Genomic DNA, 16,086 nt, shown 5'->3' on the forward strand with positions numbered 1-16,086 from the left:
CATATATATTAATGCTGACGTCCTTACCTATCGGATTTAGTTAGCTTAGATTAATTTCGTATTTAATTAAAGTTAATTCTGTTTAGATTAGGCCAGGTAAAATTAATCTTTAGATTCTCATCCCCGCCCGCCCCTCTCAAAGTGCCCCGCCCCGTTGTTTTTTATTTTGCTCTTTGGGTGTCAAATGTATTATTTTCATGTATTTTTATTCAGCAAGAATCTGGGTCAAAATTTAAGAGTTATCTCCCGTCTGTATTAAAAGTCGCGTGGCGCTATTTATAGCAAAAAAAACTATGTGAAGGATGGAGAAAAATCAACAATAAAAGCAGTTTAAATATGTAAGGAAATTTTAATTTGTCAGTATAGAGAAGGCAGTAAAGCAAAAATAACATAAATACATCTAGATACCATCACTGGCATGAGCAAGTTTTTAAAGAGATTTTAACTAAGTAAAAACAGACGAAGAAAATGACACATGGTTAAGTTTTAAATAACGATCTCCAGTTGTATGTGATTTTGCATTAAAAAAAAAACCATGAAAACATCGTCCAAAGACTTTAGAGAATAATAGTGCTAAGGAAATGTTAAATCTTAAAACTGTTCAGGCCTAGGCTTTTCAGTAGAATATGTTACAGATTTACACAATCCTGTTTTGCAAATATGACATATTTTAATGTCGAACATGTCACGTCTCAAGAACGATTGAATGTATAAGGACAGTGGAAATCTGTGATATATCACACAGAACAGAAGGAGTTGTTGGTAAAACTATAAGGTATTTGGGGAAAGGCCAATGAGAAAACATGCATATGCAATTTTTTAGGATCAGCACCTCATTTTGTTTGGCGTATGCCGTATCTGTGTACTTGATAATTTGTTAATAAAACTATAAATATTTTAATTTTCTATAACAAGAATCTTCTGTAGATATTTAAAAGAATAATATGAAATCAATAAAATCTATTCATATTGGCATTAACATAATATAAAAATTATGTGTACGAATGTTTTGTTGTTGCTTTCAATTATAAAAAAATAAAAAATAAAATCCGCCCACCCGCCCCAATTTTTATGCAAATTAGGATGAGAATCAAAATTTTAAATTTATGTGGCCTTATTAGAAATACAATGTATTTGAAAACAAATATTGCACGGCCACAAAGTGGCGCTAGTGGTTCCTTGTAAATGCGTGAATATTGTTTATCACTCGAGACTGCGATGTTTTCAGTTTACCGTTTGTTGTTATTCTTTCGTTTGACAAATGTTCACTTGCTTTCAAATTGTCATTCTCGCAGACATGGCACGATAACCGAACGTCTATGTACTTGAAATTGAAACTCTAATAAAAAAAAAAGTGCAAAACAATAGGGACATTTTGAATTTTTTTCCCTCCCATATCAGTAAGCAGAAACTGCAGACGTTTTATGATATACTTATTTACAATTTAATGAAGGATGGAAATTAAAGAATTGTTTTCAGAAAATAATTTTTCGTATATCTCCAACTTATCAACAATCTCTCTCTCTCTCTCTCTCTCTCTCTCTGGAACGTTAGTGAACGGTAGTGAACCCTGTCTGAATCCTCGCTTGTTGCGTTCTACATTCAGTCTAATTTACAGAAAATCTTTATTTGTTTTCTAGTCATCATCCTTTAATTCACCGACAATTTTTAAAATCATTTCATCTCATTTTTCACAGTGAACAAACAAATCCATGACTGCTGTATACAAATTACTTTTATAATTAAAATTATACAATATACTTATAAAGATTAGTGTTTATAACCTAGGTCCCACTAATATTTCAAACGTATCCCAAAAATAATTTTGCATTTAGATGTATATGTCATTTAGAGAGTGATATTGTAATCAGTGATGAATACCCCCCCCCCCCCCCCCGACGAAAAACTAAAATTCTTATACCAGTATATTAAATATAGAAAATTATTTTTTAATGCATAATATAAATAGAGGAATGTTTTAACATAGAAAGTCAACGTTAAATAGTTCTAAATATATGTTTAAGAAAGTTAAGACATACTTAAGTCACCTCTACCGGCCGCCTAAGTTTTGCTAAGATTGTCAAATCTTAGCACGTTTCTAGTTACGGTCTTAAGTTTAAAACTGTACTTAAGTCCTACTTAAGCATGGTCTTAGACTTAAGTACCCTTTATGTTACGACCCCAAGGTTGTTAAGCGCCTGGCACAAGAAGTGAAAGTCACGGGTCCTTCGAATGAGACCTTAAAAACCGAGGTCCCTTGTCACGATAGGCGTTGGCACAATAAAGAACCCTCACTGCTCAAATAACCTGAGTGCCGAGGATAGCTTTAAATTTGAAGCTCTTCACCGGTACATGGTGACGTACGTGTCTATATGAGTAAAAAGTTCTCAAATGGAACGTAAAACAACATACAATCAACCAATTTTCGTATGTAATGGCTAAATACGATCCGTGCACCTTTTAACCCCCCCCCCCCCCTCCCCGTCCTCCGTATATCCACCACTGTTTCTTTGGAGATACTTACTTGGTTGTACCTGAGTCTCATCAGAAGTATCAAACTTGACGACTTGTACGGTGAGAAAGCTAGTGGAGTTATCTGTCCCGTCAGTACACTCAAACCATATCTCATAGTTCGTGATGTCCGACAGGGAAATGTTCTGATTGGCCCTGACGTTCAACTCTTTTGCTAGAGAAGAATTGAAAAATCAGATCATTATCTCTTACCAATATCATTTTCATATTCATATAGAAGCAATTTACCTTCGAATCAATTTTGAGTCTTTCATGTATAATACAATACATAGATAATATATAATATTCTCTTTATTCATCTTCATATAAGTATATATATATATAGAAATATACAGAAATATATATATTGCATATATAAATCAAATAAATATTATAATAACTAATATGAAATACGTTTTTGCATATGAATAACAAGAGGCCCAAGGGCCTTAACGGTCACCTGAGTACAATAAAACAATTTAGAGGATCCATAAACTGATAAATGAAGCTTTGTTGCCCAAAAGCAAGTAAAATAGTATGATTAACATCAACAAAATAATTGGTCTACTATATATCTGCCCCCCCCCCCCCAATTTATCACTATTCCGATGCAGACTATTAACAAAATGTCTATTATTTAACCCCATATTATTACTTCTCACAATGTCCTCTCTTGGTCTTTGAAGAACATTTAAAAAGATAAGTTATTTTTGTCTCATTTTTATTCATCTATTATTTTCAAGTCATTATAACTATGAAAGTACTTTTTTTATTATTCAATAAATTTTCTTGCATAATTCTCTTATTCTACTAAGCTTTCAAATACATTATTTACATTGATTAATTATCAAAGGTGATTGGCAAAGGGGAATAACTTTGCTCAGCAGAATACAAGTTTATAGAGCCCTGGCCAGGACCAGAACACTTGACTAAATGGTCCATTGTTCAAAATTCTGGTAAAAATAGCCTTGCATATTAAAACTTTTACTCTGTTTGCCTTGAACATCCCCAGAAGCATAGAAGATTTTTCAAAGAAATGCATTTTCACCATATTATCAAATAAATAAAGCCCCATCCTTACACCAGAACATCTGACCCATTGGCCACGAACTCACAATTCTGGAAGAAGCACCTTTTCTCATCATAACTATACATTTGTTTCTTTACTTTATAACCAGTAGTAGAAAAATATTTTGAAAGAAATTATGCATTTTCAGTATATAATCAATAGATCTCTCCCCCCCTCACCAGAACCCCTGACCCAGGGGTCATGAATTTCAAAATTTTGGAAAAGGCATTCTTCCTTATCATAACCATGCACTTCCTTTGTTTGAAAAATACCCAGGAGCAGAGAAGAAGATTTTCAAAGAATTCATGCCTTTTTCCCTATATAATCAATAGAGCCCCACCCCAACACCAGAACCCCTGACCCTGGGGCCATGAAATTCATAATTTCTGAGGAGACAGCCATGTTCATCATAACTATGTACTTAGTTTATTTAATATCCAGGAGCAGAGAAGAAGATTTTCAAAGAACTAATGCAATTTTACTATATAATCAATAGAGCCCCGCCCTAATACCAGAACCCCTGACCCAAGGGCCATGAAATTCACAATTTCTGAAAAGGCAGCCATGCTCACCATAACTATGTTCTTAGTTAGTTTATTTAATACCCAGGAGCAGAGAAAAAGATTTTCAAAGAACTAATGCATTTTCACTATATATTCAATAGAGCCCTGCCCTAACACCAGAACCCCTGACCCTGGGGCCATGAAATTCAAAACTTTGGAAGAGGCACTCTTGTTCATCATAACTATGTACTAAGTTAGTTTATTAAATACCCAGGAGCAGAGAAGAAGATTTTCAAAGAATTAATGCATTTTCACTATATAATCAATAGAGCCCCAACCTAACACCAGAACCCCTGACCCTGGGGCCATGAAATTCACAATTTTGAAAGAGGCACTCTTGTTCATCATAACTATGTACTAAGTAACTTTATTTAATACCCAGGACTAGAAAAAAAGATTTTCAAAGAATTAATGCATTTTCACTATATAATCAATAGATCCCCGCCCTAACACCAGAACCCCTGACCCTGGGGTCATGAAATTCACAATTTTGAAAGAGGCACTCTTCTTCTTCATAACTATGTACTTAATACCCAGTAGCAGAGAAAAAGATTTTCAAAGAATTAATGCAATTCTACTATATAATCAATAGAGCCCTGCCCTACCACCAGAACCCCTGACCCAGGGGCCATGAAATTCACAATTTTGGAAGAGGCATTCTTCCTCATCATAACTTCGTACTTAGTTAGTTTATTTAATACCCAGGAGCAGAGAAGAAGATTTTCAAAGAATTAATGCATTTTCACTACATAATCAACAGAGCCCTGCCCTAACACCAGAACCCCTGATCCTGGGGCCATGAAATTTACAATTTTGGAAGAGGCTCTCTTGCTCATCATAACTATGTACTTAGTTACTTTATTTAATACCCAGGAGCAGAGAAGAAGACTTTAAAAGAATTAATGCACTTTCACTATATAATCAATAGAGCCCCGCCCTAACACCAGAACCCTTGACCCTGGGGCCATGAATTTCACAATTTTGGAAGAGACACTCTTGCTCATCATTACTATGTACTTAATTAGTAGATTTTCAAAGAAATAATGCACTTTCACTATATGATCTATATAGCCCCGCCCTAGCACCAGAACCCCTGGCATTTCACAATTTTGGTAGAGGGCTCAATGCTTATTACAATCATGCCAACAGTTTTACTGCTTGATGTCCAGGAGTAAAGAAGAAGAAGATTTTTAAAGGTTGCATTAATTTTGGTGGTTTTAGCCCCACCCCTCAGGCCCCGAGGGGGGGGGGGAGGGACCATGAAATTCACAATTTTTGTTTCCCTTTACCCATAGATGCTATACGCCAAATTTGGCTGAAATTGGTTAAGCGGTTTCAGAGAAAAAGCTAAAAATGTTCAAATGTTAACACACGACGCACACCGCACGCCGATGGACGAGAACGGATAGCAATAGGTCACCTGAGTGACTCAGGTGACCTAAAAAGTTAACCGATTATGAGTGTCAGTTTTTGGAATATAAATGAAAACGTTCTGCATATATAATCACAAGTTTATAAATATGAATAAACAATTTCTAAATATTATTCACAAGTTACCGAACATGAATAACAATTTTTCGAATACAAATTTAATAATACATTTTCTAATATGAAAAAAACCCACAATTTTAATTGAAGTGTAATCAATTCAAACGATTTTTATTAACCGGTTACTTGATTAATTATTTTTCCGATCGAGTATATGTACCCAGTTACTCGAATGGTTTCTCATTTCGACCCCTAACATCCTTAATCAAAAACCGATTCATTAAATATTTTGCTTAGTATCTATAAATTATGTAAATTCTTTACATTTTAGATAGTTATATTTATCTTTATCTTTTAAATTCTGGTATAAATAAATGAATAAATGCACAGCTTGCGTACTTTGTTTGCATGCAGTCTCTTCTAAACAATTTGTCCTTGCATATCACTCGAAAAAGTACAGTTTTTCTCAACAAAATACACAGTGTAAAAGATTGGCTGTTTTGCCTTTTTGTTAATTCTATTTCACATATTTAAGACTCTAATTGTTTAAAATCGGCCTTTCTTTTAGAATATTTCCATGCTTTTGATGAAATCTTATCATGTACTGAAGAATACAAAGTTTTAAAAATGAGGTAATTATCAACTAGGGACTTCAAAACTTGCATAAAAATAGCCCTTTCAAATCAAAAAAATAAATAAATAAATAGATACCGTGAGAAACCAATCAAAACCAACTGATCATATTTGTAAAAAGCAAAGTCAAGATCAACAGTAAATAAAATTTGTGACATATTTAACAAGAGGCCCAGGGGCCTTAACGGTCACCTGAGTATAATACAACAATTTAGAAGTTAAATACACTGATAGATGAAGCTTTGTTGCCCTAAAGCAAGAGAAGTAGGAAGATCAGGATCAAGCTTTGTTGCCCTAAAGCAAGAGAAGTAGGAAGATCAGGATCAACAAAATAATTAGTCTAGTATTTAGTATCAACTCATGAATCAAGTTCTAATCTGTCCCCCACTTAACACTATCACCATGCAGACTATTAACAAACTATAAGTGCTTCTGTACTATTTTCAAACCCATATTAAGACCTCTAGCATTGACCTCTCTTATGGTCTTTGAAGAACTTTTAATAAGATTTAGAGTTATTTTTGTCTCATTTTTATTTATCTATTACTTACAGGTCTACCTGATTATTAAAACTAAGAAAGTATTTTTTGAATTATACGATAAACAATCTTGCATAATTATCTTATTCTATTAACCTTTCAAATACATTATTTACAGTGATTAATTATCAAAGGTGAATGGAAAAGGGGAACAACTTCTCTCAGTAGAATACAAATTAATAGAGCCCTGCCCACGACCAGAATGCTTAGATAAATGGTCCAGATGTTCAAAAATCTAGTAGAAATACACTTACTTATATCATTTAAACTTTTACTCAGTTAACTTTCGATATGCCCAGAAGCAGAGAAGAATTTCACAGGTACAATGCATTTTCACTACAAATTCAACAAAGCCTTACCCTAACACCAGAACCCAAGACCAAGGGTCAAGAAATTTACAAATTTGGAAGAGTTATCCTCATCATCATAACTATGAACTTCAAAGAATTAACACTTTTCCACTGTATTATCAAAAGCCCCCCCCCCCCTCGTTATGCCAGAACCCATGACCCTAGGACCACAAGATTTTAAAATTCTGTTCGAAGCTCCCATTTTTATCACAGCTGAGTAATTTATTTATCAGCTCAACACTAAGGAGCAGACAGGATTAATTAATGATTAATTAATAGAATTAATGCTTTTCACTATATAATCAATAGAGCCCCCCCCCCCCCCTCCTCAAGAACCCCAAAAACTGAGGCCATATATTTAAAAACTTTGGAAGAGGCATCCTTGCCTATCATAATCATGTACTTAGTTTGTTTAGATAATCTCCAGTAGCAGAGAGGAAGATTTTCAAAGAATCAATGCATTTTCACTATATAATCAATAGAGTCCAGCCCTAACACCAGAACCCCTGATCCTGGGGCCATGAAATTCACAATTTTTGAAAAGGCGTCCATATGCATCATAACCAGGCACTTAGTTTGTTTAAATAATACCCAGGAGCAGAGAAGAAGATTTTCAAAGAATTAATGCATTTTCACTATATAATCAATAGAGTCCCACCCTAACACCAGAACCCCTGACCCTGGGGCCATGGCTTTCACAATTCTGGAAGAGGCCCATCTCCTCATCATAACTATGTACTCAGTTTATCACCTTAATGTCCAGGAGCAGAGGAGAAGATTTTCAAAGAATTAATGCATTTTCACTATATAGTCGATAGAGCCCCGCCCTAACACCAGAATCCCTGACCCTGGGGCCATGAAATTCATGATTTTGGAAGAGGCACTCTTGCTCATCATAACTATGAACTTACTTAAATTCTTTAATACCCATGAGCAGATGAAAAGATTTTCGAAGAAATAATGCATTTTCACTATATAATCAATAGAGCCCCCCCTCCTTTTCACAAGAACCCCTGGCCCAGGGGCCATGAAATTCACAATTTTGGAAGAGGCTCTCTTGCTCATCATAACTATGTACATAGTTACTTTATTTAATACCCAGGAGCAGAGAAGAAGACTTTAAAAGAATTAATGCATTTCACCATATAATCAATAGAGCCCCGCCCTAACACCAGAACCCCTAACCCTGGGGCCATGAAATTCACAATTTTTGAAAAGGCACTTTTGCTCATCATAACTATGTACTTGGTTATTTTATTTAATACCCAGGAGCAGAGAAGAAGACTTTCAAAGAATTAATGCATTTTCACTATATGATCAATAGAGCCCCATCCTTACACCAGAACCCCTGACCCTGGGGCCATGAATTTCACAATTTTGGAAGAGGCACTCTTGTTCATCATAACTATGTACTTAGTTACGTTATTTAATACCCAGGAGCAGAGAAGAAGATTTTCAAAGAATTAATGAATTTTCACTATATAATCAATAGATCCCCGCCCTAACACCAGAATCCCTGATCCTGGGACCATGAATTTCACAATTTGGAAGAGGCACTCTTCCTCATCATAACTATGTACTTAGTTACTTTATTTAATACCCAGGAGCAAAGAAGAAGATTTTCAAAGAAATAATGCACTTTCACTATATGATCTATATAGCCCCACCCTAGCACCAGAACCCCTGACCCTGGGACCATGAATTTCACAATTTTGGTAGAGGGCTCAATGCTTATTACAATCATGCCAACAGTTTGACGGCTTGATGTCCAGGAGTAAAGGAGAAGATTTTTAAAGATTGCATTATTTTTGGTGGTTTTAGCCCAATCCCTCAGGCCCCAGGGGGGCAGGGACCATAAAATATTTGTTCCCCTTCACCCATAGATGCTTTATGCCAAATTTGGTTGAAATTGGTTAAGCGGTTACAGAGAAGAAGCTAAAAATGTTCAAATATTAACGCACGACGTACGCCGATGGACGAGAACGGATAGCAATAGGTCACCTGAGTGACTCAGGTGACCTAAAAACAAAATAAGTAAACTTTTGATTCATTTAATTACTTTGCAAAATGTCTAGATATCCGAGTAACCGAATAAGTATGAATTTTTATTAAATTTAACAAAGGGTTTGTACAATAAATTAAAATGATATTATTTAATCTCAGGAGGACTTACTTGATGGATTAAAGGAAAATGTCGACATTTTGTCGGAGGGAAGGACGGATTCCATAACACATGTCACGCTGTCGGGGGAGGGGTCTGTGACTGTCAGGGTAAACAGCGTGTGTTCCTCTTGGATCCCTTCTATCAGTTCCACGTGATTTGGTAGGTTGGAAAACTCTGGTGGCTGATACATGTAATGACATTTTATTTTATAGTCAAAATAAGGAATGGTATTCAATAAAGTTGCAGTGCTATCATTAAATTAATTTTTTTTTCATTGTTACAAAAGGAATGCAGCTTATTCCATTAGAGTAATAATATAACTCACGCCATTAAATGTTGTTATGGTTACAGTTCCTGTGACGGCATTGTCGCACGAATCCTTGGCTTTAATGACGTAAGTATGAACATTCTCTGCCGTACCGACAGTATGGGGCAAAGTACTTTTTACTTTGATTGTTACTGAAGATTAACAAAATTTATTTATTTTATATATTAACAATGTGCGTTTACTAATTTTAAAGATATGTAAAATCTGTAATTGTGTAACATTTGGAAAGATAACAATATATGGCGTCATCACATTCAATGTTCTTGTGTTAATTCAAAACTTAATTAGATAAGTCAACGACCAATAATAACGCTAAACTTCCCTTTTGTTCATTTTCTGATTAAACCTATTTTCAGCGTGAAGAACAAGAACAAAAAAATCTCGTTTAATTTATGGGTGCTTTACATAGTTTCTGTTTACTTTTCATTAAGTAATCACCCTCAGAACACACATCTGTACCTTTTTGTAATTTGTAACTGAGGTTTGTCGAGTTTTCAAAATTGTAATTAGAGTTTGCTTACGATCGGATGTATCGAACGAGAAGTAAGTATGAGTGTTGGGATAGCCAGAGTAAATAAAGAAGTCAGCGAAGTCAACATCGGTAAAGGTAAACGGCATGACGCTGGTACCAATAGCAGTGTGATCAGCAATGGCCACTTTGACAAGGCTCATGTTGAATATGGGATCCGTATCTGTGAAAGGTTAATATACAATAAGTAAATGAAAAATAGGTAGGCACTAACATCCCAACATTTGATAAAATGAATAGGACTTACTGTCAACTGTCGCGTACGTAATGGCTGTGTATCTATATGTAGCCTGGGTATATGAACTCCATGTCTGTGTGCTCCCAACAGCTACTTCCGAAAATGACTTTGACCAGTAAGAATCAACGTTACAAGATTTCCAGGAAGGTTCTCCCGTGGTACATTTGTCGTTACTGAGGGAGGAACTGCATGACGTGTACGGAATCATATTGCTTGTGTTGCAATACCTATATGTGTTTGCAAAATGATTTAATGTCCATGAGTTGAATTCTGTAAATTGCATTTTTATTCACGACAACTTTATTTTAATGTAATTAATTACACAAGACAGTCTGCTTGCAAAAAGTTCATTAATATATTTTTTAAGTAAAGATTATATACAACAATAGCCATATTCGTGAATTTTCTCGCTCATAAATAACAAATATACATATCTCATGAAAGTAAGGTTTCGCGAAAAAAGGTTACCTACAGCTCTCCTACTAAAATGTTATATATATATATATATATATATATATATATATATATATATATATATATATATATATATATATATATATATATATATATATAACTTTATCAATTTTCTCTTATAAAACAGACAAGTAAGCAAGCAGAAACAAATTAAAATCAGGATCCAATACTACTTAAGCAACAGTATATACACAGGTACATCCCTGAATATGAGACGTTTTTTCAATGATTTTGTTTTGCTGTATGCGATTTTATAAATATCTCTGAATTCAATGTCATTTTCAAATGCCATCAAATAATATAAGATTAAAAATCAATTTAGTAGAGTTCATTGATTATGCTTGAATATTTGAAAATCTTTACCATCCAATGAAATAACCGTCGATTACTGCTATTCTGTCAGCTGTTGGTACCGAATGTCTATACACAGTGTTCACTACAGAAGCTAAATCACACAAAAATCTTCGGTATATCATATTAGGCATAAAACATGTTATTCAACAAAAGAATTCTATGCATGATCATATTCTCATTTTCTCATATATATGTATGTATGTATATATATATATATATATATATATATATATATATATATATATATATATATATATATATATATATATATATATATATATATATATATATAACATTTTTGAAGAAGTTTTCCCATTATATTACAAATATGATATTTTTATCCATATGCCCTGAAAAACTGCTGAATCACGCCGGATATAGTTATATTACACCGGAAACAGTTATATTGCCCTCCCGTTATATTCCCTCGCCTGCAGTCATTCTGCATATTAATTAAGTCGGGTTCGAAATTCACAGAGGCAGTTGCTAAGCAAACGTAAACAGTTCCGCGAAAATGAAAATGTCTGGACAACGTCTGCGTTTTTTTAATGTTCATTTAAATTCAGAGGAACTAGATAGTTTGATTGAGGAGAAATTTCCGTAAATACAACAAAATTTATAAACACAAATGTCAGCGTGCTGAAAACATTCTGCAATGAAACAAGACGGAATATTTCGGAATTATTTATAAAGCCTGTTAAAGGAAGAGAAATCGGCCTTCATAACTTTCAGCCGTCCCCCGTTATCATTTTAACAACAATAGTGTTAACTAGAGCGAGCTCGTTGCAAAGCAACGAATAGGTCTTCCGTTGGAGCTGCGGAAGGAAGAAGTGACCTTGAGTCAAGGTCATGCCACATTCTAAAGTTATACATGTAAGCAATCTTGTAAGGGGAAGCAACTTACAATATTTCGCTAGGAAAAACTGTAAAGGAATGTACGTGACCTTGAACATTCCAAATGCCTTGCGTCAAACCATGACACACTGTAGTCATAAAACCCAATCTGTGTGCTACCGACTTGAAAAGTTCACAGTGACACGTCATGTTCTTTTAGTCCATACATACAGTCAAAACCTCTTATCCTTAGTGACCTTGAACTTGAGTCAAGGCCATGTCACACTCTGCATGATACCAGCAATGTTTCACTAGTACAAATACGGTAGTGAAATTACAGTTTCTCTGTCAGTGACCTTGACTCGACCAAATGACCTTGCATCAAGACCATAACACACACTGGTTAAAAGCAATCCCAGTCTGTGATTTTCTGAACGGATAAGTTCAGCCATGTTTTTTCAGATCATACAGCGAGTCGGAATAATTTGTTAGGTTCAACATAATGATTAAAAAATTCATTGAGAATGTTTTATGCCCAGTTTGGATAAGTAGTAAAACGTGGAGAGCGATCCTTTGGATGAGACCGGTGCTTGTGGACAGGACCACCCCCCCCCCCCCCCCCCAATATACACCCCGGGGTCCAAGAATATTTTTATTCGTCTTTTTCCATAAATTAATCTTCTAGTACACATTTACAATGTATTCCATATGAAAAATCCATAAAAATAACGTAGAATTAACGTTTTATTAAAAAACCATACCCGCGGTATAATGAAATAGAGAAGGTAAGTCACTTCCATTTGTTAACACTGGACCCCTCTTGGATATCGGGCCTAAAATATCATATACATGTACCTACCACATGTCACCAAAATATGTTATTATATCTTGTTTCATCGTCGCAAGCCACGGGTTTTGTGTCCATTCTATTTCCACAAACCCGTGGCTGCCTCCTTCAAATTTCTCTCGTTCTCATGAATATTAATAACATACATTCAACCAATGGAATAACATCTGACGCTTCAAGTCAGAACCAATGAAAATGATCAGTCTATCTTGTATTTGGATGTAACCATAACCACGAGCTGTACATCAACTTCGGTTCGAATTTCCTTTCTTAACGAGTAACGCTATTCAGCGTTCTCACACAACGTCTACATTCGAAACCCTGTATTTTAATGTAAAACCTTGTAAGTATTTTAGAATATACGTTACTCACATCTGTTCTTCAGGATCTATCGTATTTTTTTTCAATAAATCTGCCACTCATATCAAACATGATTTCATTATGGGCGCCGCCATTTAAGCGTACCAAAAATTGCTACAGAGTGATTTCATTGGTCAGGGTAAATCTGGTGTCACTTAATAAATATTCAATGATTCAGTCGCGAGAACGAGAGAATTTGGTATGAGGCAGCCACGGGTTTGTGGAAATAGAATGGACACAAAACCCGTGGCTTGCGACGATGATCTTGTTTCGGTATATATTTTTGTCTTTAATCGTGCTATTTAAACGGAAGACCTTAAATAGTGTCTGTGGCTGTCACTATTTCTGTGTTTTTCAGAAACTTGATCGTAGAATTAGTCAAAGTCCACAACTGGACAATAAACTGATAAATCGGCTACAGTATATTATCTGTTCACAGAAACGACATATTGAAACTGGAAAAAAAAATAATCCAGAAGCAATTCATTTCATTGATATTCTATCATGAATATTTTGTTTTAATCGATGGACTCGATAAATCAATAAACTGACCGAAGGAAAAACGTTGCACGTGCCGTAACATTCTGTACGTTTTTTTTTATTTTACATTCTAATTGCATAATACATGCACATGTACATGTACATATATATTAAACAGAAACATAAATACCAAGCCCGTCGGCATTTAAAAAAAAAGTAATAAAACATAATTTGATTTGATCTATTTTATTTCATTTAAACTCTATTAATTTGTTTTAAAAGTATGATTGATCTTTTTCCTTTTAACATACACTCAGGGTAAAAAAAAGTATATATTGACTAGCGTAAATTTCATGGTTGTAGTTACATTTGAAAATGAAGAAATAATGAAATAATGAAACGTTGAAGGGACTGGTGTGTTGTATGGCTAGACAACGCCTTGCACATGCAGAGAAATTTACCACAGGTACTCTAGGACAGGTGTGAAACTCCTAGGGCATGCCGTTTCCTGCTCTTGCTCTGCTAATCCCTATACACAGGAAATGATCGCGACTAATACTTAATACACAAAGAAACAGAATATATTCAAGTAAACTTGGCATTGATTTTTTTCTTGAGTATTATTGAGAATAATAAGTTTTAGTGATATACCCCCCCCCCCCCCCGTTTTAATTGTTTTGTGAAGTTCATCACCATGCACATTCCATCTTCTGTAATTGGAGAAATGTTTAAATTAAAAACAAACCACTGTTTACAAAAGAAGTAAATATCGAGGGGAAAAAATTGTTATATTTTATTGATATCTTTTATAACGTTCACGCGCCCACTCACTGCAAACGCTCACCATCGAATATTACAGCTTTCCGGTCATTCGACAATTTCAGGGAAATGCTTGCACATTAATACAGTAAAGTGAAATTATTTAAATGAATTATATTGTTCTAAATTTGGTAAAAAAAAAAAAAAAAACATGAACAGTATATAGATATATTTTTTTCCTCATAGGAATGCTGAAAACTGTTAATCGGAACTCGCACTGACTATTGTTTAGCACGTGTATGTAACATTGCAGTTCGCATATAATTTGAAAAGAGAAGTTATTAGAACTTATATTTCCGACATTAAAATTTGTCACGTTAAACTCTCAAATGACTCAGCTTATAAATAGTTTTCTTGATACTATTTAAAAAAAGATGTCGCTTTAGTATTGATATATAACTTAACAAAATTAATAATAATAAATAAAATAAAGGGAAAAAAAATGATTAAATGTATTCTGCCTTACAATTTTTTTTTTTCATTCATTATTTTCACCTTTTGCGAATTAAAAGAAAATACTTTCATAAATATACATACACTACGGGATTTTAATTTGTTTTTTTTTTTTGGAGGGAATTTCGCAAAATTCCTGTTCGGGGAGATAACTCCCGTTTGTTTACGATACTAGTTGATCGATGATTTAACCGCGGCGGGGACAGGTAGGTGATGAATTTCCCGCGGAGGGAACGCGGTTTACCTGTCTCACCTGGCTAAATCCCGCGTTGTGTTTATACCGCGACGGGGCGCGGGAAATACGGGATCCGCGTTGCCTGCATGTATAGTCAATCAGATTAGAAATACAGCGACTATCAGAATTTCGGGCCGTAAAAAAGATCTGATTTTGATTAGATTTCAGGTGTAGGCGAATGTGTGTGTACTGAGGGGTTAATTAATTCATTCAAGATTTATTATATTGTTCGTTTGGACGAAGGCTTCATAAAAATATACACACTGCTTGTACAGGTACACATCAATGAATGTTCAGATTAATTCAAAAATCGGCGGACATTAATTTAATTTAGTTATCTAAAGGCAATGTTATTTCCAGAGACATTTATATTTTCTGTTTTTTGTCTCGGATATTTTCTTTTTTGTGATTTACGGGTTTACAAAGGTCTGTGTTTTAACAGCTGTTCATAAACGCTGTTAATGAAGAGTTAACAAAGATGGCGTCTAGTATTGACATTTAGTTTCGATCAGGAGGAAAAAACGGGGGTATGTCTTAATTCTTTGTGTGAAATTTGATAATTCACAGATGCAACACTTCATTAAGTTGTTTTTGATGAAATGATATAAAAAATATTCAGTAAAAACTCCATTGATAAAGTTTAAAACCAAAACATTCTGTGCTGTTGTGTGAGATGAACTCATGTCATGTCAAGTTCCAACAACAGTAGTTATAACAAGAAATCCAAAAAATCCAAGAGAAAGCTTACCAGCCCATCAGAAAACCAAAACAAAACATCTCGCAGAAGGTTTTTGTCTGCATCCCTCCCAGATCTAAAT

General features: G+C 34.5%; 1 protein-coding gene across 1 annotated transcript in view; it reads right to left on the reverse strand.

Annotated features, from left to right (window-relative positions):
- Nucleotides 1-16,086, reverse strand: part of LOC133191512 (uncharacterized) — a 46,430-nt gene that overhangs the window by 2,540 nt on the left and 27,804 nt on the right. Inside the window, exons 5-10 of the mRNA XM_061327263.1 lie at nucleotides 11,250-11,331; nucleotides 10,422-10,639; nucleotides 10,167-10,337; nucleotides 9,643-9,776; nucleotides 9,327-9,498; nucleotides 2,525-2,686 (exon numbers count right to left, since the gene is read on the reverse strand). Coding sequence (XP_061183247.1) covers nucleotides 2,525-2,686; nucleotides 9,327-9,498; nucleotides 9,643-9,776; nucleotides 10,167-10,337; nucleotides 10,422-10,639; nucleotides 11,250-11,331 — 939 coding nt within the window. The remainder of the gene's footprint in view (nucleotides 1-2,524; nucleotides 2,687-9,326; nucleotides 9,499-9,642; nucleotides 9,777-10,166; nucleotides 10,338-10,421; nucleotides 10,640-11,249; nucleotides 11,332-16,086) is intronic.

Source organism: Saccostrea echinata, unplaced genomic scaffold (genome assembly GCF_033153115.1).
Source record: "Saccostrea echinata isolate AGI-Se365-2 ecotype Australia unplaced genomic scaffold, CSIRO_AGI_Sech_v1 ptg000023l, whole genome shotgun sequence".
In the NCBI taxonomy this organism is placed as follows: Eukaryota; Metazoa; Mollusca; class Bivalvia; order Ostreida; family Ostreidae; genus Saccostrea; species Saccostrea echinata.